This window comes from Cyprinus carpio, chromosome A3, assembly GCF_018340385.1.
Source record: "Cyprinus carpio isolate SPL01 chromosome A3, ASM1834038v1, whole genome shotgun sequence".
NCBI classification, from domain to species: Eukaryota; Metazoa; Chordata; class Actinopteri; order Cypriniformes; family Cyprinidae; genus Cyprinus; species Cyprinus carpio.
The window spans coordinates 29,396,387-29,419,889 of record NC_056574.1 but is presented as its reverse complement, the minus strand read 5'-3'; the positions used below and the strand labels follow the sequence as shown (position 1 = coordinate 29,419,889).

Here is a 23,503-nt window from a genome sequence, read left to right as displayed (position 1 = left end):
GTGTCCAACCTTCTTGAGCTGCCTTGGTGGAAAAAAAAAAAAACTTCCAACAGTATTTTTCTATGGACCCTTGCTGTTTTCTGTTCCAATAAAAAGGATTGGCTATGACCAACAGTTTCAACAGGTTTGGCTAGCTGTATGCAAAATAAGTCATGCCTTTTTTCCCTGTTTGCTATTTCCCAGTCCTCTAACTGAAGTGTTTGTAGGCAACACAACACAGAAGGTAAAAGAAACCAATGTGGTTTAAGTCAAGGTGAAAATAGATATGAAAAATAGATAAGTAATATAGTTTCTTTTCTTTACTTTATGTGTGATAACTTGAGAAATATGTTGTCAATACTATTAAAATAAGAAAAAAAACGTAATGGTACTTAGGAGATTACAGTTTTTGTCATAAATACTATATTGGGCTTTATTAAAGTTTATGAAAATAGAATGCATGTATATGCATTTTATATTTATGCACATAAATGGAACATTTTAAAATCTGTGAACATATATTGAAGTATTTTCTATCCTGTGGCGCCATCGTGTGGACAACATTAGCATTGTGGCCTTCATTTCTGAACAACATCATTATGAAAGGGTCGAATATTTTATGAATGATTACAAATATTTAATGATTAGTTCACTGATAATATTACCCACATTAAAATCGAATTTACTGATTCTGTATCTTATTTCATGCTTTAAGAGTTTATTTTTTCAACTTACATTTTTAAGCAGTGATGAATGATAACTATGTGAGTTGCTAAATTGTATATTTTGCAATATATAAAACATAAACTATAATAATGATGTCAAAATTACAACAGTTATTATTTTCATTATATTTACTATTGACAATACAAAATATAGACATACAAAAAAAAAAGCTGCCAAGACGAAATGATTTGATCCGTTCTTGCAGCGAAAAGCCAGAATCAGCGTCCTCTGTAACTCGAGAGATCGATGCAATGTCTTTTTCTGGCCTAAGACAAAAAAAATATCTCACAAGCACTCATTTTAATATCTTTAATATATTCTTCTAATTGTTTTGTAATGATTCGCTGGAGTGTTTTAATGTAGAAGGCTGTAGTTTCAGTATGTAGACCTTTTTCCCCATGCCAGGTGTTGAAGTCTCGAGCCGTTAGAGAGTCTGCTGCAAATCATTTAATTTCACAATTTACCAGCTCACAAAAATCTGAATTTAGCCGATGGTGTGTTCTAATGGGTGGATTGTGTGCAATCGCTGTAATATTTTATTTTTAAAAGGTCTTAAACAGGAATGAACTCGTTTGTTGTGAGGTCGTTGTGAAGCCCCGCGGTCTCGCGTTGTCAAAATAGATGACGCAAATCCTTCATTTTTCCACAGTTGAACAGCTGAAAAACACCAACTTTTAGCTCTTGGTTTCTTCTAATGGGTGGATTGTGTGCAATCGCTGTAATATTTTTATTTTTAAAATGTCTTAAACAGGAATAAAGTCGTTTGTTGTGAGGTCGTTGTGAAGCCCCGCGGTCTCGCGTTGTAAAAATAGATGACGCAAATCGTTCATTTTCCACACTTCAACAGCTGATAAACACCAACTTTTAGCTCTTGGTTTGTTCTAATGGGTGGATTGTGTGCAATCGCTGTAATATTTTATTTTTAAAAGGTCTTAAACAGGAATGAACTCGTTTGTTGTGAGGTCGTTGTGAAGCCCCGTGGTCTCGCGTTGTCAAAATAGATGAGACCACTCGCTGAACGGAGCGGTGAATGCAAATCGTTCATTTTCAAACTTCAACAGCTTAAAAACACCCTCTTTTAGCTCTTGGTTTGTTCTAATGGGTGGATTGTTTTTAATAGGTCTTAAACAAGAATAAATTCGCTTCTTGTGAGCTCGTGTGTGAGTGCACGAGAAGCGCGCCGCTCGCGCTGTGAAAAGAGCTGACGTAAATCGTTCATTTTCAAACTTCAACAGCTGAAAAACACCCACTTTTAGCTCTTGGTTTGTTCTAATGGGTGGATTGTGTGCAATCGCTGTAATATTTTATTTTTAAAAGGTCTTAAACAAGGAATAAATTCGTTTGTTGTGAGCTCGTAGTGTCACTGCACGGAGAAGCCGCGCCGTCTCGCGCTGTCAAAAAGAGCTGACGCAAATCGTTCATTTTCCAAACTTCAACAGCTGAAAAAACACACCCACTTTTAGCTCTTGGTTTGTTCTAATGGGTGGATTGTGTGCAATCGCTGTAATATTTTATTTTTATAAAGGTCTTAAAACAAGAATAAATTCGTTTCTTGTGAGCTCTTTGTGCGACTGCAAGAGAAGCCGCGCCGTCTCGCGTTGTCGAAAGAGCTGATGCAAATCGTTCATTTTCCACACTTCAACAGCTGAAAAACACCAACTTTTAGCTCTTGGTTTGTTCTAATGGGTGGATTGTGTGCAATCGCTGTAATATTTTATTTTTAAAAGGTCTTAAACAAGAATAAATTCGTTTCTTGCGAGCTCGTTGTGTCACTGCAGGAGAAGCCGCGCCGTCTCGCGCTGTCAAAAGAGCTGACGCAAATCGTTCATTTTCAAACTTCAACAGCTGAAAAACACCCACTTTTAGCTCTTGGTTTGTTCTAATGGGTGGATTGTGTGCAATCGCTGTAATATTTTATTTTTAAAAGGTCTTAAACAAGAATAAATTCGTTTCTTGTGAGCTCGTGTGTGCGATGTGTTGTGAAGCCGCGCCGTCTCGCGCTGTCAAAAGAGCTGACGCAAATCGTGCATTTTCAAACTTCAACAGCTGAAAAAAACCCACTTTTAGCTCTTGGTTTGTTCTAATGGGTGGATTGTGTGCAATCGCTGTTATATTTTATTTTTATAAGGTCTTAAACAAGAATAAAATCGTTTGTTGTGAGCTCGTAGTGCGAGTGCAGGAGAAGCCGCGCGGTCTCGCGCTGTCAAAAGAGCTGACGCAAATCTTTCATTTTCAAACTTCAACAGCTGAAAAACACCCTCTTTTAGCTCTTGGTTTGTTCTAATGGGTGGATTGTGTGCAATCGCTGTAATATTTTATTTTTAAAAGGTCTTAAACAAGAATAAATTCGTTTCTTGTGAGCTGGTTGTGAGAGTGCACGAGAAGCCGCGCCGTCTCGCGCTGTCAAAAGAGCTGATGCAAATCGTTCATTTTCAAACTTCAAGAGCTGAAAAACACCCTCTTTTAGCTCTTGGTTTGTTCTAATGGGTGAATTGTGTGCAATCGCTGTAATATTTTATTTTTAAAAGGTCTTAAACAAGAATAAATTCGTTTGTTGTGAGCCCGCTGTGAGACCACTCGCTGAACGGAGCGGTGAATTCTCTCTCGTCTTTCTCTCTCTTCTGTGGCCAGATATACATTTTTAATAAGCCCTGACCCCCTGTAATATTCAAATATGTTGGTTTAGCTTGTCAGTGTGAAATAAATTCATGTATTTATATGTATTTTTAACCGATTTAAAAGTGAAACTAAGGCAGACTCCTCCCTCAGTCCCGGGAATTGCTCCTGTAGAGGCGCAATTTTTTTCAGATAATGGGAGTCTATGGGAGATTTCTGACTTATAAAAATTTAATAATAAATAAACTGTAAGTCTGATCAGTCTAAAAAGATATAGCATAAAACTACACACCCGGGGCCCAGGTCTCTGCCGAGTTTGGGGCTTGTGGCTTAAAAGCCCTAGGAGGAGGAATAGCGTTTTGAATAATAATAATAAAAAATAAAAATAATTCAGTAAGAATAGTGCCAAGCCAACATAATAATAAGAAGTTTAAATAGCATAACAGTATGTTGGCTTGTGCCAAGCCAACATAACTAGAATGTAAAGTTAGTGAACTAACTTTGATGTTGGCTTGGCCTTGGGCCAAAAGAGCCACTGTACTTGTGTGTCCAACCTTCTTGAGCTGCCTTGGTGGAAAAAAAAAAAACTTCCAACAGTATTTTTCTATGGACCCTTGCTGTTTTCTGTTCCAATAAAAAGCCTTGGTTATGACAACAGTTTCAACAGCTTTGGCTAGCTGTATGCGAAATAAGTCATGCCTTTTTTCCCCTGTTTGCTATTTCCCATTCCTCTAACTGAAGTGTTGTATGCAACAACACAGAAGGTAAAAGAAACAATGTGGTTTAAGTCTAGGTGAAAATTGATATGAAAATAGGTAAGTAATATAGTTTCTTTTCTTCACTTTATGTGTGATAACTATAAATATGTTGTCAATACTATTAAAATAAGAAATAAACGTAATGGTACTTAGGGGATTACAGTTTTTTGCATAAATACTATATTGGGCTTTATTAAAGTTTATGAAAATAGAATGCATGTATATGCATTTTATACTTATGCACATAAATGGAACATTTTAAAAATCTTTGAACAGATATTGAAGTATTTTCTATCCTGTGGCGCCATCGTGTGGACAACATTAGCATTGTGGGCCTTCATTTCTGAACAACATCATTATGAAAGGGGCCAAAATTTTATGAATGATTACAAATATTTAATGATTAGTTCACTGATAATATACCCACATTAAAATCGAATTTACTGATTCTGTATCTTATTTCATGCTTTAAGAGTTCATTTTTCAACTTACATTTTTAAGCAGTGATGAATGATAACTATGTGAGTTGCTAAATTGTATTTTGGAATTATAATACATAAAACTATATAATGATGACAAAATTTACAACAGTTATTGTTTTCATAATATTTACTATTGACAATACAAAATATAGACATACAACAAAAAAAAGCTGCCCAAGACGAATGATTTGTCCGTTCTTGCAGCGAAAAGCCAGAATCAGCGTCCTCTGTAACTCGAGAGATCGATGCAATGTCTTTTTTTTCTGGCCTAAGACCAAAAAAATATCTCACAAGCACTCATTTTAATCTCTATAATATATTCTTCTAATTGTTTTGTACTGATTCACTGGAGAGTTTTAATGTAAAAGGCTGTATTTTCAGTATGTAGACCTTTTTCCCCCCATGCCAGTGTTGAAGTCTCGAGCCGTCAGAGAGTCTGCTGCAAATCATTCAATTTCACAATATACCAGCTCACAAAAAATCTGAATTTAGCCGTTGGTGTGTTCTCATGGGTGGATTGTGGGCAATCGCTGTAATATTTTATTTTTATAAGGTCTTAAACAAGAATAAATTCGTTTCTTGTGAGCTCGTAGTGCGAGTGCAGGAGAAGCCGCGCGGGCTCGCGCTGTCAAAAGAGCTGACGCAAATCCTTCATTTTCCACACTTCAGCAGCTGAAAAACACCCACTTTTAGCTCTTGGTTTGTTCTAATGGGTGGATTGTGTGCAATCGCTGTAATATTATTTTATTTTTATAAGGTCTTAAACAGGAATAAACTCGTTTGTTGTGAGCTCGCTGTGCGACTGCACGATAAGCCGCGCCGTCTCGCACTGTCAAAAGAGCTGATGGCGCATCCTTCATTTTCCACACTTCAACAGCTGAAAAACACCCACTTTTAGCTCTTGGTTTGTTCTAATGGGTGGATTGTGTGCAATCGCTGTAATATTTTATTTTTAAAAGGTCTTAAACAAGAATACATTCGTTTCTTGCGAGCTCGTTGTGTCACTGCACGAGAAGCCGTGCCGTCTCGCGCTGTCAAAAGAGCTGATGCAAATCGTTCATTTTCAAACTTCAAGAGCTCAAAAACACCCTCTTTTAGCTCTTGGTTTGTTCTAATGGGTGGATTGTGTGCAATCGCTGTAATATTTTATTTTTAAAGGCCTTAAACAAGAATAAATTTGCTTCTTGTGAGCTCGTAGTGCGAGTGCAGGGAGAAGCCCCCGCGCGGGCTCGCGCTGTCAAAAGAGCTGACGCAAATCGTTCATTTTCAAACTTCAACAGCTGAAAAACACCCTCTTTTACCTCTTGGTTTGTTCTAATGGGTGGATTGTGTGCAATCGCTGTAATATTTTATTTTTAAAAGGTCTTAAACAAGAATAAATTCGTTTGTTGTGATCCCGCTGTGAGACCACTCGCTGAATTGAGCGGTGAATTCTCTCTCGTCTTTCTCTCTGTTCTGTGACCAGATATACATTTTTAATAAGCCCTGACCCCTGTAATACTCAAATATGTTGGTTTAGCTTGTCAGAGTGAAATAAATTCATGTATTTATATGTATTTTTAACCTATTTAAAAGTGAAACTAAGGCAGACTCCTCCCTCAGTCCCGGGAATTGCTCCTGTAGAGGCGCAATTTTTCTCAGATAATGGGAGTCTAAGGGAGATTTCTGATTTATAAAAATTAATAATAAATAAACTGTAAGTCTGATCAGTCTAAAAAGATATAGCATAAAACTACACCCCGGGGCCAAGGTCTCTGCCGAGTTTGGGGCTTGTGGCTTTAAAGCCCTAGGAGGAGTAGCGTTTTATAAATTAATTCTCAGAAGAATAATAATAATAGGAAGTTTAAATAGCATAACAGTATGTTGGCTTGTGCCAAGCCAACATAATAAGAAGTTTAAATAGCATAACAGTATGTTATCGTTTTATGAATTAATTATAATAAGATTAAGTAGTTTATATGTAATTTGGGTTTTTCAAGGCAAATTTAATATTTTTAAGTATGACTTTATTGATCTTTCATATGGTTATATTTCCTTATGGTGCATGATAAGTAGCTTAACCATATTAAAAAAAATAATAATAATAATTACTAATTGCAATTCTGTAAACACACCCAAACAGCACTGGCTGTATACCAAAAATGTCTGGCCCATATGGAAACGGGTTTGTTATTTAGTTGGAAAAAAACATGTATCCCTGTCTTTGCCCTGAGGCACAGCTGAGTATTAAGCAACTTCAAACATCTGACACTTCAGCTTGGCTGGGCTTCTTCTCCATGTGTTACTTAAGTGTTGCATGTTGTTTTTTGTCCTACTGACCGTGAGAGGTTCATGAGACCCAGAGTATTCTGGGTAATGAGACTAACATAGTATCACTGGCCTGTATACTAGCATGTTATATAAATTTCCATATTGTAAACACAACTGCAACTAATCATTTACGGACTCAAGAATAAGTAGCAACGCACAAAAATAAAAGTCAAAAATCTTATAAATCTTATATCTAGGGTAATATTTGTTAAACCCATATGGGACAAAGTGAAAGCCATCCAAGATGAAGATGAGTTTGTTTCTTCATCTGAACAGTTTTGGAGAAATTCAGCATCACATCACTTGCTCACCAATGGATCCTCTGCAATGAATGGGTGCCGTCAGAATGAGAGTCCAAACAGCAGATCCATATTCTGTAATAATGGTTCCTCTCCTGAAAAAGTCCATCCTCTGTTGTCCTCTCACATTAAATACACCGACATATTTGTTTAGAACTGTTTAATACTTGTAAATGGTGCTTGATTCGTGTATATTTCTCTCTTGATTCAGACAAGATGACTTTGTCAATGGGGAAAGTATAATATTATGGATTAAGGTCTCATATTTTAGGCGTATTTTCACTTCTCATGACGTTAATTGATGGCCTGGAGTGGTGTGGATTACTTGTGGATTACTGTGAGGTTTTTATCAGCTGTTTAGACTCTCATTCTGACGGCACCCATTCACTGCAGAGGATCCATTGGTGAGAAAGTAATGTAATGCTGAATTTCTCCAAATCTGTTATGAAAAAAAAAAAAAAATCTACATTTTGGATGGCCTGAGGGTGATTAAAAATAATTTTTTGGGGTGAACTGTTCCTTTGTAGTGTTAAGTTTGTCACATGACCCACAGCAGACTGCCAGCATATACACAGTGTCCAGCAGACTCTTTATTTAGTGTGACTGTGAGCGTCTGCCTGGATGTGCGCCCACATCATTGATATTTGTGAGAAGCATCAAGCCTCTTTCTTTTGCTTTCTATGGCCATCCATAGAATGTCACATGTCCACTCAGTGGGACAGCTAGGGAAATTTCAACTGGATGCTTTTTACTTTCTGTTCCTCCAGTGGGCTTTGTAACAGAATAAGAGGCTGCACACAGTACAGCAGTTACTGAACCTGAATTCCCCTTGAGTATGGACCCTGTACTTAGAAACAGTTGCTATGCATTTGTCAAGTCGCCACATGTGCAGACCAGATCAGATTTGACAGGCTTCCATGCACATGATCCACAGGGCTATTTCTGAACCAGACTGTTTGTTAGTGTGGTATGTAGAAAAGGCTGCAAATTTGGTGTTCATGGTGTTCCTGGATCAGACTGTTGACATTTTTTTCTCTAGGGATTATTATAAGCATGCAGTTTGGAGAAAAATATTTTTTCTTCGCAGACAGGAAATTTCGATCTAATGCGCTGATTCAATAAAGATAAAGCCATTATGAGTGAGTCATTGAATCATTCATTCAAACGATTTCAAACACATTGATTCATTTAGGAATGGAACAAGTCTTTATGAAGGAGTTATTGTAACTTTCATTTAACTTCCTCTTTCAAATGAATACATATTTGTATTTACTTTCAAAAATATAATAAACTTTCAAAAAAACTTTGACACATTAGTAATACTTCAGTCATCTTTTCCCTTTGTTTCTCTTTGAGTAGGTCCGGCATACTCCCTTTAAGCGCAATATTTTATGTAAAATTGTAATATATATATATATATATATATATATATATATATATATATATATATATATATATATATTATGTTGATACTGACATACAGTATTTGTACATCCCTAGGATCTTTTATATAATGTTAGATCAACATATTGGAAGTCAATGAGAAAGTTAAGAATAAATATTGAAAATCCCCCTGTCTGAATCACTGTAGGTCATATGAGGGCATCTGTACTTGACCAGGCAGACTTGTTGTGACCCCAGCTTGAAGTTTGACCGCTGTTAGATATGCCTGAGCATGTGCTGGCTTGGCGTCCACAGCAACAGCCTGCTTGTTTTGTAATCCAAGAAGGCAGGCACATTTGCTTTCGCAATGCCTGTTTACCGGCTACTGATCAAGTGTCTGGACCCATCCCCTCAAAACCAACTCAACAGACAGTACATGAACGACATCTTCCACTGCTCCACATACCTTAAGCTTGAACGTAAACAGGCAGTGTGACCTTGTCAGACCCTCTCCAGGACTGAGTATATGTAGGTGTGGATGTTAATGTGTACTGAATAGGTTACACGATTAAATGATGCCCTAACCTCAACTATAAGGCAGGGGGACTTGGGTTGTTATTCCCCTAATACCAAAAAACATATTAGTCAACCGCTATCCTTGTCACAAGAACCACAGGGGTCTCTGGAGGCTAAGGGGACTTCCAATAACAACACCACAGACAACCAAGAGACCCACTGCTTTCATTAATCCCCCTCCAGAATAGGGAAAGGTTAGGTCTATTTATAGCCAAAAGCTGTCTGTTGTCTATAAATGTATGGGTCCCATATATAAAAGTTGAAAAACTGTCCAAACATTTTCATCACTAGGCCAAAATATCACACACCTTGATGTTACTACTGTAGGAAGCGCAGATTTTTAATGGGACACTACATTTTTTTCAAAACCTGATAGATATTAACTTAATATCTTCTGCGTCTTTTGGCTTTAATAAGATTTCCCCAAGAAACCGGCAATAATGACCTCATGAATGGGCCATCCACTGGGATCCCTGTTATTTCAGAGCACTTGAACATGACAAACTCGTAATTACAACTTCATACATGGGAAGTTTCCAAACTCACGCAAAGGCAGCAATAGACTATCCTGACTTACCTGAGAACGCCACTTCCTGTCCATAAGAGAACGTACTTCCTGAGATTCTAGGAATGATCTTTACGTTTGCATTTGCAGGAGGGAGATGGTATGTCTTTCTTCTGGGAGCAGGAACCTCAACATGCCCACCAGGATCAGCTGGAAAATGCAAGAACCCGACCTCTCAGCTTGTTTAATGAGGACGAAGAGGAGGAGGATGAGTTTACGGTGGAGAGCTGGAGAAATACAAATCCATTTCACAACCAAATGTTTGGAGAGGATCTACAGGTATGACAGTGAACAAACTTACAATAAGGAACCAAATATTGAATATTTATATGTATTCATACAATTAGCTGCAATATCTACATTTCTATTTCTTAAATTGTTTCACATTATATACTATAAAACAAATGATTTTTAAATTTTATTCATTTCAATTAGATTCTCATTGACTTGCAGAGAAGTACATTGATGAAGTACTGAAATCCTGTGAAATGACACAGAATACACTCAAAATTGAACAAACATATTGTGTAAAAGTAGATTTTGGAACTGAATTCCTTGCTATTGACCTTGTTACTGCTGACCTTGAAGACGTTCCAAGTTCCAAAGCAGCACAGCACTGCCATCATAGTTTGACCTTGACAGATAATAGAGTGATATGAGTTTTACCAAACTATTTCCTCAAGCTCTCTTGCTCCTCTTTCAGTTGTCAAGTGCAAGGGAGCACACTTCTCTTTCCATTGAAGAGTGCTTGCATCTCATCGATGCCAACTTCCCCTCAGAAGGAGATCCAGAGGTAAAAACTTGATCTAGAACTGTTTTAGAGGTGGAGAGAGACACAGAAAGGAAATGTAGGCTTTCCAAACTACATTATAAATGGTAATTTTCTCAGTTGGCAGGTCCTGATGTACAGAATGCAGGAGAACATGCACTTTCAGAGTTTCAGAGGCCACTCATGTCACCCTTGTTGCCTGAACAGGAACCCACAACATTAGAGCAACAATGGCAAGATGTTTTGGCCATCATGGAATCACAGGTATGAAATGACAAACACCTTCCTGTCAAGTCCCGAATTACAAATTAATCAGTGCTTTGAAAAGTGAATGAACATATTCAACGCGCTCTTATCATTTTGAGTCATAGTCGTTCGTGAAGAAAGTGGAGATTAAAAGGGGAAAAAATGAATTGTAACTCTGTAATGTTATTTTTTTTTTCATTTTGACTAACATTCGGATATTATAATGGAATAAAACGGTAACAATAACAACAACTGGCTGGGTTAACTGATTACCTTAAAAGTACATAGATATCGCCATCAGTTCATGCTGCTGTTAACACGTTCTCTGACGAGCGGAAGCGATGAGAACTGTTTTCCTGTTTGGTTTAGTTAGGTGACGTTCGACATACACTCAATTTAACAATGAAATTCAAAACTTAAAACGCTCTTTAATATGACATGAAATATGATCGCTGTGGCCACATCAGTTCAAACAGCAACACAGAGCTCGCAAATCAATCGTCTTACTCTTTACTACTTGTTATCGCACAAAATAACATGAACATCAGAGGATATGTTGTAAATATATAGATAGAGTTATCTAATATATGAATAAGCCAGCCACCATTTAAATGATTATTCTTCACAGTGGTTTGGAGGAAAAACATATAATTAAAGACACACCTTTTCACTGACTACTCAAAATGTGTTTCTAGGTCAAAGACTTAGAAAATATGGAGCAGGTCACATGTTTTATGGTTTTTGACCTGGCAGTCAGAGAACTTTATTTGACTCCTCTTATGTCTACAGGACATGGATACGGCCGAAACAATAGGCCATTCTCCCTTCAATATCAGTGATTCAGACAGAAACACTGGATCAGTGGAAAGCTTTATTCATCAGGATGTTAGCCTTCACCAAGCCGCTCCGCCAAGATCCACTGAAGCACAAAACAGTGTCACCATGGAAGAGACGTGTTGCAGTAACAACCACTCCATGCCAAACATCAATTTGGACAATTCATCTAACGTAGGAGCTTTTGAAGATTCGGATATCATAGACCTCCTTCTGACTGCTGGCACTAGCCTGCCAAGCCCTATAGATCCTCTGCTGGAGGAAGCCATGCTTGATGAGATTGATCTAATGGATTTGGCCCTGGTAGAACTTAGCCAGGCACAGTCTGAAGAGCAAAACCCAGCAGATTCTGACTCTGGTTTATCCTTGGACTACAGTCAAAGCCCTGCCTCTCCAACTGGATCTGAATCTTCCAGTTCCTCCTCATCTTCTTCAGTGTCCAGCCCAACCCCTAGTTTGATGCCCGAGGAAGGCGCTGTGGGCTACACCCATATCAAAGAAGAGGATGAAGCTGTGGACGGGTACATGCCAGAACAAAGCAAAATGTGTCAATCAAGCTTTTTGGAAGCCAGACAGTTCCATCACCTTCCTTGGCTCGAACACATCGGACACAATCATACCTACAACCAACCTCAAAGCCAGAAGAAAGCTCCTAAAGAGCTTTCGTACGAGTCGCCGAAAAACAAGGTGCTGGATCATCTTTCCAGCCGGGACGAGAAGCATGCACGTTTGATGAATCTCCCATTCTCCAATGAACACATCATTAACTTACCCGTCGATGAGTTCAATCGGTTGTTAGCCAAATATCATCTCAATGAGGCTCAGCTTACGCTTATCAGAGACATTCGCCGCAGGGGTAAAAACAAAATGGCTGCTCAGAGCTGTCGTCGGAGGAAGCTCGATGTCCTGCTGGGATTGGAGTGCAGTGTGGATAGCCTGCGACGCCTCCGGGCCAAACTGCTCAGGGAAAAGTCTGAGATCTTGCGCTCCATCAGGGAGATGAAGCAGCATCTTAATAGCTTGTATCAAGAGGTTTACGAGAGACTAAGACAGGAACAGGGACTGCTGTATTCTGACAACCACTTTACTTTGCAGCAAGACACCACCAGCCATGTAACATCACAGCACAGATCAGATTCACACTCCAGACGCAAACTTGGCAAGAAACAAAAACACAAGAAGTGAGACGGAGGACTCATGCTATAACAAGGCTCAGGGAAAATGCTCTCTGCTGTGAAGTCTACCTGCTGGTTTTCCACAGTTTCGATGGGAATTTGCACCAAGTAGGGTATATTTACCCAAGTGATCATCCTTGATAATGGCATGTAATACAACCTGACCGAACTTTAGGTTCCTCAGAGTTTTGATATTAAAAGGCCATATCATTAGTTTCCTTTGTCTTTTAAGCTAAAGTTGTTGATGTACTCTTAAAAACCTACTGTAATGGATAGCTTAACCGCAGTTTGTGTGTAAGGCTGAGTCTAGCCAGAGAAAGCATTCAGCACTGTTGTACGTTTCACATGTAAACAAGGCACAGCAGCAAATAACAGATTGTTTATTTCACAGAGAGGGTGAAAAATTCTCATTAAAGAAGCCGTTTCACTCACATCACAATGGGGGGGGAGACAATTACAACTTACTTCACGTCCACTTTATGAACAAAACGGGGCTAAAAGAACATACGGAGTATCTGAAATTGTTCCCAAAATCAGAAAACCAGAATAATCCTAAATTAAAGCAGAAAATGGTAAATTATGCTTGGAATCCAAGCACCGAAACAAAGGTTTAATGCATTTTAACTACCGCTTACTGGTATAATAAAAGTGTTGGTTTGCCATCTCATTATAGGGAACACCTTCATACCATGTGAGCTTAATTTTCAGCAGGATTAACATTTACTAAATAGCAGGGATGCAAGTATAAGGATTTTTGACCTACCATGTTTTGATTGGTCTTTGAGCATGTGTCTTATTAGAGATTACGTTACTGTAACTCATTGACAAAATATTTGTTAAAATACCAGTTCTGTATTTGATGTTTTAAAATACTTTGTAAGTAATTTAAGCTTTTTTTTATATTCAATTATGTACTTTGTGTTAAATATTTTGCAGTGAATTTATGTTCTTGGTGACAAGCTGGGATTGTTTGTTTCAATTAAAATATTTATTGTCCAGAGTTTTCAGTGTCTTTTTTTGTAAAACAGGACCTTACTATAAAATTAAACCTCACCATTTGTAAAATAACTTCAATCATAAAACAGAATAAAAAGGCTTATTTTAATGAACAAATAAACATTGAAAAAGTGAAAATGAAAGAAAGTAACATGCTTTGAATACACTTAAGAGAAAATAGACAATCAGAAAGGAAAATCATGCAGTCACATTACTGATTGTGTACAACTAATAGTACTTCAGTCCCCTCCAGTACGCAGAAGTGTATGTCACTAGCAATATCATATTTTGAGAAAAACAGTATCCAGTGATCCTAGCACTACTTTTACCAATTTAAAAACTTTTTGGATATTTTAACATTTTAAAACTAACATATTGTCAGTACTAACATGTTTATGCTGGTGCAAAGCAAGTACTGAAAGACCTCATCTGTAGCATGGTCAATTCTCCCCTTCACTACACATTTACATGAAGTAGGTTTATGACAAAAAGATGCCATAAAGCTGTGTAGTACATTCTACTCCTTGAGCACCACCGAAGGAGGAAAGTGTCAAACTTTTCCTCCATGTTTTCTGAAGTATTTATGAGCCAGGTCTGGCATACCATGATCAGCCTATAAAACTTGAAAGATCAGTCTGAAAAGCTGGAATCTAAAGAGCATATATCCTCTTCACACAGTAATGCAACTGACATCTAATAATTTCAAATAAAAAAGGTTTATATGAGATTATGGGAAATGCGGTTTACTAAGCCGACTAGAAATAATCATCAAAAAAAAAAAACCTTCTTGTGAATATATCCATATGCAATATATATCCTCAAACGGAGAACAAATAAAAGATGAGAGTACTGTATACATGGTGAATAGAAATTGAGAAATACTGCTAAAACAGCAAGATTGCATTACACAGCAATTTGCTCACTAATAAGGTGACAACAGCTTTGACAAATGTATTTACACAACAAATGACGTCTCAACAAATGAGATGGAAAAGAAGGCTTAAGAAATTAGATCATACCACCTAACAAAGACAAAACACCGTAACTACACACACTCAAAACTGAGATTTGAACAAACCATGCTCAGATAGCAAATTAATCAATGCACTCAAAATCTCAGTTTGTTTTTCTTTACAGTTTTAAGTGTTGTGTACTCACTGTTTTAACTTAGGGCAGCACATTACACAGTGACACGTTCCGATTCAGACTGAAATGTCTTTCAAATCTCTTATCAGAAAAATATAGAAGGTATGAGGATGTGCACACAGGATCCATTGCATTCAGTATACCTCATCAAACGTTGGCCACCTTTTTATTATCTGGGAATGACTGCGCAACTACTGCAGCATATGTATATATATATATATATATATATATATATATATATATATATATATATATATATATATATATATATACCCCATTTCCCATAATCCAACATAAAGAGAAGCAAAGAAACACAGTGATCCCGTGTTTCTTACGGTGGTCAGTATTCTGACTAACATTCACTTTTGCCCACTAAAGATGACTCCACGTCTGCATATCTTGCTCTGAATATATTTTGAGTCCAAGTTTTATGGCATTGAGAGTAGGAGAGTTTTTGGGTGTCTGATTTCCCGTCTTTCAACTGGCCATATCCCAAATACCCCCACCCCACCCAAACTAGTCTAACACTGCCCCTGACTTGCCACCTCTCTCGTTCTCCCTCACAGGCCTAGTTCTTATCATCTTTCTTCTCTTCTTCCTCAGCAGGGTAAGAGTGCCATGTTAGTCTCTCTTCATAGAATGAGATGACCACCTGCGGGCACTTCACATTGGCCTCTTTGGCTGGAACGAGATCTGCCTCGTCAGAGTTTTTCCTGTAGAGAATAAGAAGAAGGGAAGAATGATTAAAGGAACATTTAACACAAAAATGAAAATTCATTCAAAATCTAAATGGACTAAAGTCCTTCAATTAATGTCTTGCGTGGTGAAAAGCTTGTTTGTAAGAAACAGATCCATCCAAGCATCTTGACTTCAAACTGCTGCTTCTGGCTAAAATACTGACAAGAAGCATAAATATTATGGAGTCCAAATCCATAATAAGGTTTCTCTCCAGTGGAAAAAGTCCATATCCCTTGTTGGCAAGTGATGTAATGCTAAATGTCCTCAAATCTGTTCCACAGAAAGAACAATTGTTCTACAGCTTGGAAGGCCTGATGGTGAGCAAACTTTCTGTAAATTTTCATTTTTGGGTGAACTTTTTTTTAAATACAAGTGCTTAAAATAATTTACCCCAACATACAAAAAGAGGCTAAAACAGAGGCATCTAAAACAGCCATGCAAGTTTCATCATCTAGATTGATGAAAACTAAATCTAGAGTCTAGTCTAGTTACTAATCGTTAATTATGATAAAAATGCCAAAAAAAAACCCTGCTTTATTTGTGTGAGCGTCCAGCCTAATCTAAAACATCAACTCTGGCTTCTAAATGGCATGAGTTCAGGATCTGATGTGTTTGTTTGACCAATGTTAGGGAGTGTTAATTATTTTCACTATTTTTGTGACACTAGTGGTGCAGAAATGACACGCTTCACTTTTAAAAAAGGATTAGTTCACTTCCAGAATAAAAATTTCCTGATACTTTACTCACCCACATTTCATTCAACATTTATTCAGTTGAAAAGAAATTAAGGTTTTTGATGAAAACATTCCAGGATTTTTCTCCATAAAATGGACTTCAATGGGGACCAACGGGTTGAAGGTCAAAATAGCAGTTACAGTGCAGCTTCAAAGGGCTCCAAACAATCCCAGCTGAGAAATAACGGTCTTATCTAGTGAAAAGATTGGTCATTTTCTTAAAATCTAAAAATGAATATACTTTGTAACCACAAAGCTCGTCTTCACACATTGCGTAGTCCCGTTGGAAAGGTCACGCGTGACGCAGGTGGAAGTACCGACCCAGTGTTTACAAAGCGAACATGCAAAGACAGTCAAACGCCCCTTTACAAAACAGTAAAACAACAACGTCAGACGATTTTGAAGCTGAAGGAGAAAAAGAGATGAGTTTATCATCCTACCCTAACTTTCTGAACAGGAGTACACAGACGAAGAGCTAACCGCATGTGACATTTACAACATGATTGCGTAATGCGTGAAGTCTCAAACGTGCATCACAGAGCTAATGCATTTGTGGTTAAAAAGTATATACATTTTTATTTATTTATTTTAAGAAAATGACAGCTTGTTTTGCTAGATAAGACCCTTATTCCTTGACTGGAATCGTGTAGAGTTCTTTGAAGCTGCACTGAAACTGCAATTAGGACCTTCAGCCCATTTGGTCCCACTGAATATGGAAAAAAATCCTGGAATGTTTTCCTCAAAAAAAAAAAAAACAATTTCTTTTCGACTGAAGAAAGAAAGAAATGAACATCTTGAATGACATGGGAGTGAGTAAATTATCAGGAATTTTTTTATTCTGGAAGTGAACTAATCCTTTAAATCTTAATCTTTACACACCATTTCATTAGAAACATGAGCTCGCCGCTGGAATCTGTGGCTCCAATAATGCGTTCTGGCTCTAACCCCCGTGCAAAGCCCCTCGGCTTGTCTTGCTGCAAAACAAAGAAACTACATCAGTATTTTATTATTCACATGCAATAATATATATATATTTTTTTAAAGTTTCTTCTTATTAGTCTGAGAAAACAGCAACATTTTTTCTTCAGATAAGCATGTCTTAATTTATGTGAGGTTTTAATCAACTTTTTAAATTTTAGTTTTCACAGGGATAGTATCTCCACCTCTATGGTTGTAATGTTGAGGAAGCAACAAGGTGGCACTAAGATTATGTATTAGCCTTAGCAGGATAAAATTAAATAATGGTATAACAATTTTAGCATAAGACCTCTATTACTTTTTAATCCATTTTACAAAAAAAAAAAAAAAAAAAAAAAAAAAAAAAACATCTGCTCCCTACTAGAGTATGGAAATAACTTTTACCCTACCTTCTGATCACACTGTAAAAAAAAAAGCCGGTGACAAATATTTGTTCTTGTCCCTGTTTTAAGCATAAACTCAATTTTGTTAACTTTTTCCAAGACTTTATTTTACATTTGGAATGGAGCTCAAGTAAATGTATCTTGATTTAAGGATGTTTAGATAATTGTATCAGAAAACAAAAATGAGGAAGATATCCATTTTTTGCAATGCATGCAACATTTAATGCCATGACTTTTTGAAGTGAAGACCTTAATTTGTGAGAGGGTGAATTAAGACTTTAAGACCCACAGAAACCCCGTATTCCTCTTTTTTTTCATAAAGGTATCTGAAAGGGAGCAAATATAACTGATGAAAGCAAAATAAAAATATCTGCATATTACAAAAAAGTTTGTTGGCATTGCAGTTTTATAAAAATCAACACCTGGGACATAAAATGCTGAAACAAAAACCTAAAAACTAAAAGTGCCTGGCAAATGCATAAATATAGTAAAAAAAATAATAATAATAAATCACACATGCAATGTTTTTTAAAATATAAAACATGTGCCAGTTTTTATACCAGAAATCATCTAAGGGAATGATAAAACCTGACCTCATCTTTCCTCTTTTTGGGCCGGCTGTCTTCTCCACCATCTGTGTCAGATTCTCCTTTCCTCTTTCCAATAGAATCTTTCTTTTCAGTTGACTTGTGTTTTTGCATGTACTCTGCAATGAGATCAGGACAGTCCAGGTTGTCCTCTGGTTCCCATGTGTTGTCTTCACTAAGGAAAAGGGAATATATTCTCAATCATTTGAATACCATCTATTTAATTGGAGAAGGGCTGGACAACCCAAACCAAAACCAAACATAGGCTACATATTTATTAGCAAACCATTTATTCTCCCAGAGTTCATTATATAATGACAAAATGGTCAACACGTTTGTTAGGAATCAAGCATCTTGCCTTATCCGAATGCATTTTGCTGATATCAGTTACTTACTCTGAGAAGCCCTTCCACTTGAGAAGGAACTCCACTCTGCCCTTCACCACCCGTCTGTCCAGAACCTTCTCCACCACATATTCTTCCTCTTCCTCTTCTACCACCTCCTCCACCTTCTTCTTGGTCTGCTTCTTCCCAGCTGTGGCCGCCAGCTTGCTGTCTGTGGAGAAAGAGGGCAGTAAAGAGGAAAAAAGTCAGTCTTTTCTATTGAAAAATCACATCTTTCAGTATTGAAACAGTTAATAAATGAAGCAAGTTGAAACACTAGACACTATGGGGCTGAGCAGAACAAACACAAACATTGATGATCACTAGCAGGGGGCCGTGCGCAAAGAAGAAGAGTGATTATTCAGGGTTTATTTTAAAGAAGGTATGCCAAGGACAACAATGTCTGTCTGTTGACAAATCTTCACACATCTTTTTGCTATCCAGAGCATTGCGTCGAAATTCAAGAGACATTTTGACTGCTGTGTTAAATCCACAGCTGTGTTAAATCCACAGTGATAAATTCTTGCTTTTGAGAACAAGGTCAGAAACTTCAAAACTAAAATTCATTCAGAAAGGACATAAAAAAAATAAATAAAAAAAAATCAAGGTTTCCGTTTCACTGTCCTTAAAGGAACAGTTCACTCCAAAATAAAAACTCTTTCATCAATTACACTCTCTCATGTTCCAAACCTGACTTTGTTTTTTTGCAGAAGATAAAAGATAATTCAAAAAATGTTTAAACTGTTTTCCAACTACACAGAAGAAACAAAGTTACAATAGGTTTGGAAAGACATGAGAGCTAGCAAATGAGGCAGAATTTGTATTTTTGGGAGAACTATCAACAAGTGCAAGCAATCCGAATCATATAATCGTGTACCAGTCAGACCTTAAGCTGTTCAAACAAGCACTTCTTAAGAATCAGCATGATCACAATATTAGTATCATATTCCAAGCGCATCAGATATCAGTTTAAACAAGAAACATAACCACTCGATGCTTAACTTTTCAACAGACCAATCAATCAAGAGATACTGGCATCAACCAGTGATTAATGTGCTCGGACAGGCTTGTCAATGCATAACACACACTGCTTCTGTTTACAAAGATTTTAACATACATTTATAAAGTATACACTACCAAAACAAGTCTCTTATGCTCACCAAGGCTGCATTTATTTGATCAAAATACAGCAAAATGAGTAATATTATGAAATAACCTGTTTTAATATATTTTGAAACGTAATGTTACTTCTGTGATCAAAGCTGAATTTTCAGCAACAAGTCTTTGGGGTCACATGACCTTCAGAAATCATTCTGATTCGCTGCGTAAGAAATATTTTTTATTATTACAATTTTGAAAACGTGTGCTGCTTAATATTGTTAAAAGGTGATACTTTTTCCAGGATTTTAGTTCAATTGAAAAAAACAGCAGTTAGCAGTTTATATTTACTTTAAACCCCAAACTGTGTGAAAAAAAGTTTAGTAATTTTATGCAAATGTCATCATTCAACAATTTCAGCATTAATTTTGGCATTATAGTGGTATGTGGCAGTTCAACTCTCTAAACATTAACATTCATTTCAAGATTGAAATTACCACAGCTAGTGTGGAGGACAAATGCTTAACTACTAATCGAACACAAAAAAGGGTAATATAGCCTAAACATCACTTTTTTACAATTATGTCTCATTTGTGAACATTAGTTAATGCATTAACTATGAAATCACAAAAAAACAATACTTTCACAGCATTTATTAACCTTTGTTAATGTTAGTCCAGTTAGTTCGTTCACAGTGCATTAACTAATGTTAACAGACACAGCTTGCCAGTTAGAAGACAACTGATCATTAACCTGATTTTAAAAATGTCTCAAACAAATGAGACCTTAGTGTTATCAGTCACCCAGATTTTATCCATTTGAAACACTCATTCTGTCCTTTTTGTGCAGCAGACCAGACCTTTGACCTTATAAACCACCTGAAGCAGGAGCTCTATTAGTCTATGACAGATAATGGATCACATGGCAGATGAAACAACGCTCATGAAAACAGACACCAACCCGTGATTCAACAGAAGTAATTTCAAGGCTTGTCTATAAGACAGAAACGTTAAGGTGATCTGAAAAAAAAAAAACAAGAACCCTCCTCCATAAACATTTGAAAGAAAGACATCAGTGAAGGAGAAAGTTGTGAGACACCTGCGGTGACGCTGGGAGCATCACTAGCTGTGTCTGTAGGTTCGCTCATGCTCGTCGATGGGGCCGAGGCTCTGTGGAACCTTCCGGTTCCTTGTCAGCGTCAACCGTGCTGAACAGAGTGAAAGTGTGGATTAGAGGGGATGGGGGGGGGGGGGCAGGTGATATCAGTGAAAGAACAACACAAGGCAGGGAATAAAATTACACAGCAGCACTGTGGGTAACAGTTTGGTGGCTCTAACAAACAGCATTTCATGGTGTGCGGCTCCCTTTCAATTGATTTACAGTGTAAACAAGATTAACGGATTCTCATTAATAATTCTGGTGTTGCCTTTTTTTTATTTCTATTACCCTCAATGGTGACAGATAACATTGAATGATTTTATTCAATTAGCATGTGGGTCACAGCATCAACACTATAAAAGTTTAACACTGATGTATTTCATTAGAATGTGTCTTGTTTAATTTTTTAGTAAATCATGGTTAAAAATGTATGTCTATCATGCATTCTTACCATGATTTACTGAATTGTCATTCAGTGTAACAATAGTTTATATACCAAAAGTCCTGTCAGGCATATTTAGATCAAGAATCATTAGATCACTTTAAAATACACCGTTCAAGGATCACAGTGCAGCCCCCAAAATACTAATTAATTGTATATTCATCAATCTTTACCACTATCCTTCTAACAGCTAGGTTTTACCAATGCCAGCAAGAAGTTTTTAATAATAATAAAACTAGTATGGATGCTAATTGTTTTTATATGTTTTAATAAGTTCAGGCCAGAATATATATGTTATATATATATATACACACACACACGTTATGTTGAATGACGATGGAACAATTCACTCACATTTAGACATTTTAATTTCACAAAGAAAACATTATGAACATTAAAGAATACAGTTTACTCACATTTAATATGCTTTCTATGTATATAAATCCACTTCTCTGATTTAATTTTAATCTCGTCTTTGACCAACGTCTGTTCTGTTTTAGTTATGAATGAGATTTTTTTTATTTGCATGGGATTTTGGGGAAATGTACTTGAAATGGCCATGAAGTAAAAATCACAATGAATAAAAAATGTTGGATGTTGTGTAAAACAGAATTCCCTTACGAAAACTAACCATGGTTTTATGACAGTAAAAGTGTAGTAACCATTTTTATTTGTAGTAAAACTATGGTTTGTTTTCGTAAGGGTTAATTTCTTGTGTCAAAAAAAGAGATAATTTACAAAACATGTTTTATTTTTATAAAGTCTACCCCTCAATTTTTGTTTCGTTTAGTAGATGCTTTAACAGAAAACAACTCACACAAGTGTTTTGCTTTTATGGGGCTGTTAGCAAACACTCACCAGATGTCACCTAAAAAAGGGCATAAAAACCAGAACAAACCCTAATAAATTAAGCTCCAAGTGTGTGGACATTAAACAAAAACCTGTTTAAATCGCATGCACGTAATTATTCCAATACTCAAACTGTATGCTCAGACCATCGCACCTCGTTGGATGTTACCTCTTCCGAGCAGGTTCCCCTTCTCCAGCAGCACGCACGAGCCACTGAGGCGAGGTGTTACATTTTAAATCGACAGTAACGTTACAACCGTAAACACCGTGTAAATCTCTTTAAACCGGTGCTCCCGAGTCCCGCACGAGCGCCTCGCATGCACGAGGAAGGCGTTTCTGTCTCGCGCTAAGATGGTGGGCTGGACCGACACATTTGGGTCCAAAAGGTACCATGACATCAACAACATTTAAGCTGTGCGATGAGTACATGCATTAAAACGTTCCTATGCACGTTGATTTTAACTTTACAACCCTAAAATGGGCGTTAAATGCGAGACACCGACTAGCCTGCTGGCTAATGTTGCAGAAGCGTGCTCGCCACTTCTCCATGTTGACCTGGATCCTACCAACAGCGTCTCAAATGTAACTGGGATATTATTAAAGAGCAGCGTGTTGCTTAAGGCACTGAACACATTTGCCTGTTAAGTATATATATGTATTTATGCATATATGTGAAGAATTACATTCCCTACAAACACAGTCAATCCAGTAACTGTTAGCTAACGATAGTTGTTTTCACAGTCTGCACGCAGCGCCACTTACCTGTGAAATACCGAATTAAGGGCGAAATAACACCGAATTAGGTGGCTCAGTGCAGCTAGACCGGCTTTAAGTGTCGACAAACGTTTAAAATCTGTCGACTGGAGAAAGAGTTTGCTATTGTTTTACCGAGGTTCTTTGGATGGTCAGACAAAAGGTAACGTTACACGATCGCTCCTCCAGCAACCCGCCAATTCCGACCCAACGTGCCTGTGTACGTACAAGAGTGGTGCATCCTGGGAGTTGTAGTTTTTGCGTGCACTGTGAGAATGAAAAGAGGGTTGAGGCACAATGTGGTTCCTCAGAACACTTGGAAATGCCTCATGTATTCTCAAAAAAGTCTATATATATATATATTAGGGCTGCACAATTAATCGAATTTCTAATCGCGATTACAATTATGGATGCCACAATTACGTAATCGTTCAAAGCGGCAATTAATCGTTCAAAGTTCACTTATGTTATTCTGCACACTTAAGATATGTTTTTTTCTTTCTACATGTTATCTTAAGGGTCTTTCCATTGTTTTAGTTT

At 37.1% G+C, this 23,503-nt stretch overlaps 2 protein-coding genes across 3 annotated transcripts in view; one reads left to right on the top strand and one right to left on the bottom strand.

Moving 5' to 3' along the window:
- Positions 1-13,718, top strand: part of LOC109062815 (endoplasmic reticulum membrane sensor NFE2L1-like) — a 29,204-nt gene extending 15,486 nt beyond the window's left edge. Inside the window, exons 3-6 of the mRNA XM_042728538.1 lie at positions 9,785-9,973; positions 10,398-10,487; positions 10,584-10,727; positions 11,499-13,718. Coding sequence (XP_042584472.1) covers positions 9,785-9,973; positions 10,398-10,487; positions 10,584-10,727; positions 11,499-12,728 — 1,653 coding nt within the window. The 3' untranslated portion in view covers positions 12,729-13,718. The remainder of the gene's footprint in view (positions 1-9,784; positions 9,974-10,397; positions 10,488-10,583; positions 10,728-11,498) is intronic.
- Positions 13,719-15,099: 1,381 nt separating this feature from the next.
- LOC109063269 (chromobox protein homolog 1-like) lies at positions 15,100-23,188 on the bottom strand. 2 transcript variants are annotated; one of them, XM_042728547.1, is made up of 6 exons: positions 22,973-23,188; positions 20,860-20,968; positions 18,676-18,835; positions 18,287-18,455; positions 17,212-17,306; positions 15,102-15,573 (listed from the first exon to the last, which is right to left on the bottom strand). In XM_042728547.1, the coding sequence occupies exons 2-6, from the start codon at positions 20,906-20,908 to the stop codon at positions 15,429-15,431; spliced, it is 618 nt and encodes a 205-aa protein (XP_042584481.1). In that variant the 5' UTR covers positions 20,909-20,968; positions 22,973-23,188; the 3' UTR covers positions 15,102-15,428. The 2 variants fall into 2 exon arrangements, with proteins under 2 accessions (XP_042584490.1, XP_042584481.1); XM_042728556.1 differs by lacking the exon at positions 22,973-23,188 and having other exon boundaries at positions 15,100-15,573; positions 20,860-20,987.
- Positions 23,189-23,503: the final 315 nt, after the last annotated feature.

What these genes read in the sequence shown, in the direction of transcription:
- LOC109063269 (XM_042728547.1), bottom strand. Translation starts at nt 20,908, where the DNA reads ATGAGCGAACCTACAGACACAGCTAGTGATGCTCCCAGCGTCACCGCA. An exon ending in TGCTCCCAGCGTCACCGCAG is followed by an intron (nt 18,836 to 20,859) that starts GTGTCTCACAAC and finishes CTTTCTCCACAG; the next exon opens with ACAGCAAGCTGGCGGCCACA. An exon ending in AAGTGGAAGGGCTTCTCAGA is followed by an intron (nt 18,456 to 18,675) that starts GTAAGTAACTGA and finishes CCTTTTCCTTAG; the next exon opens with TGAAGACAACACATGGGAAC.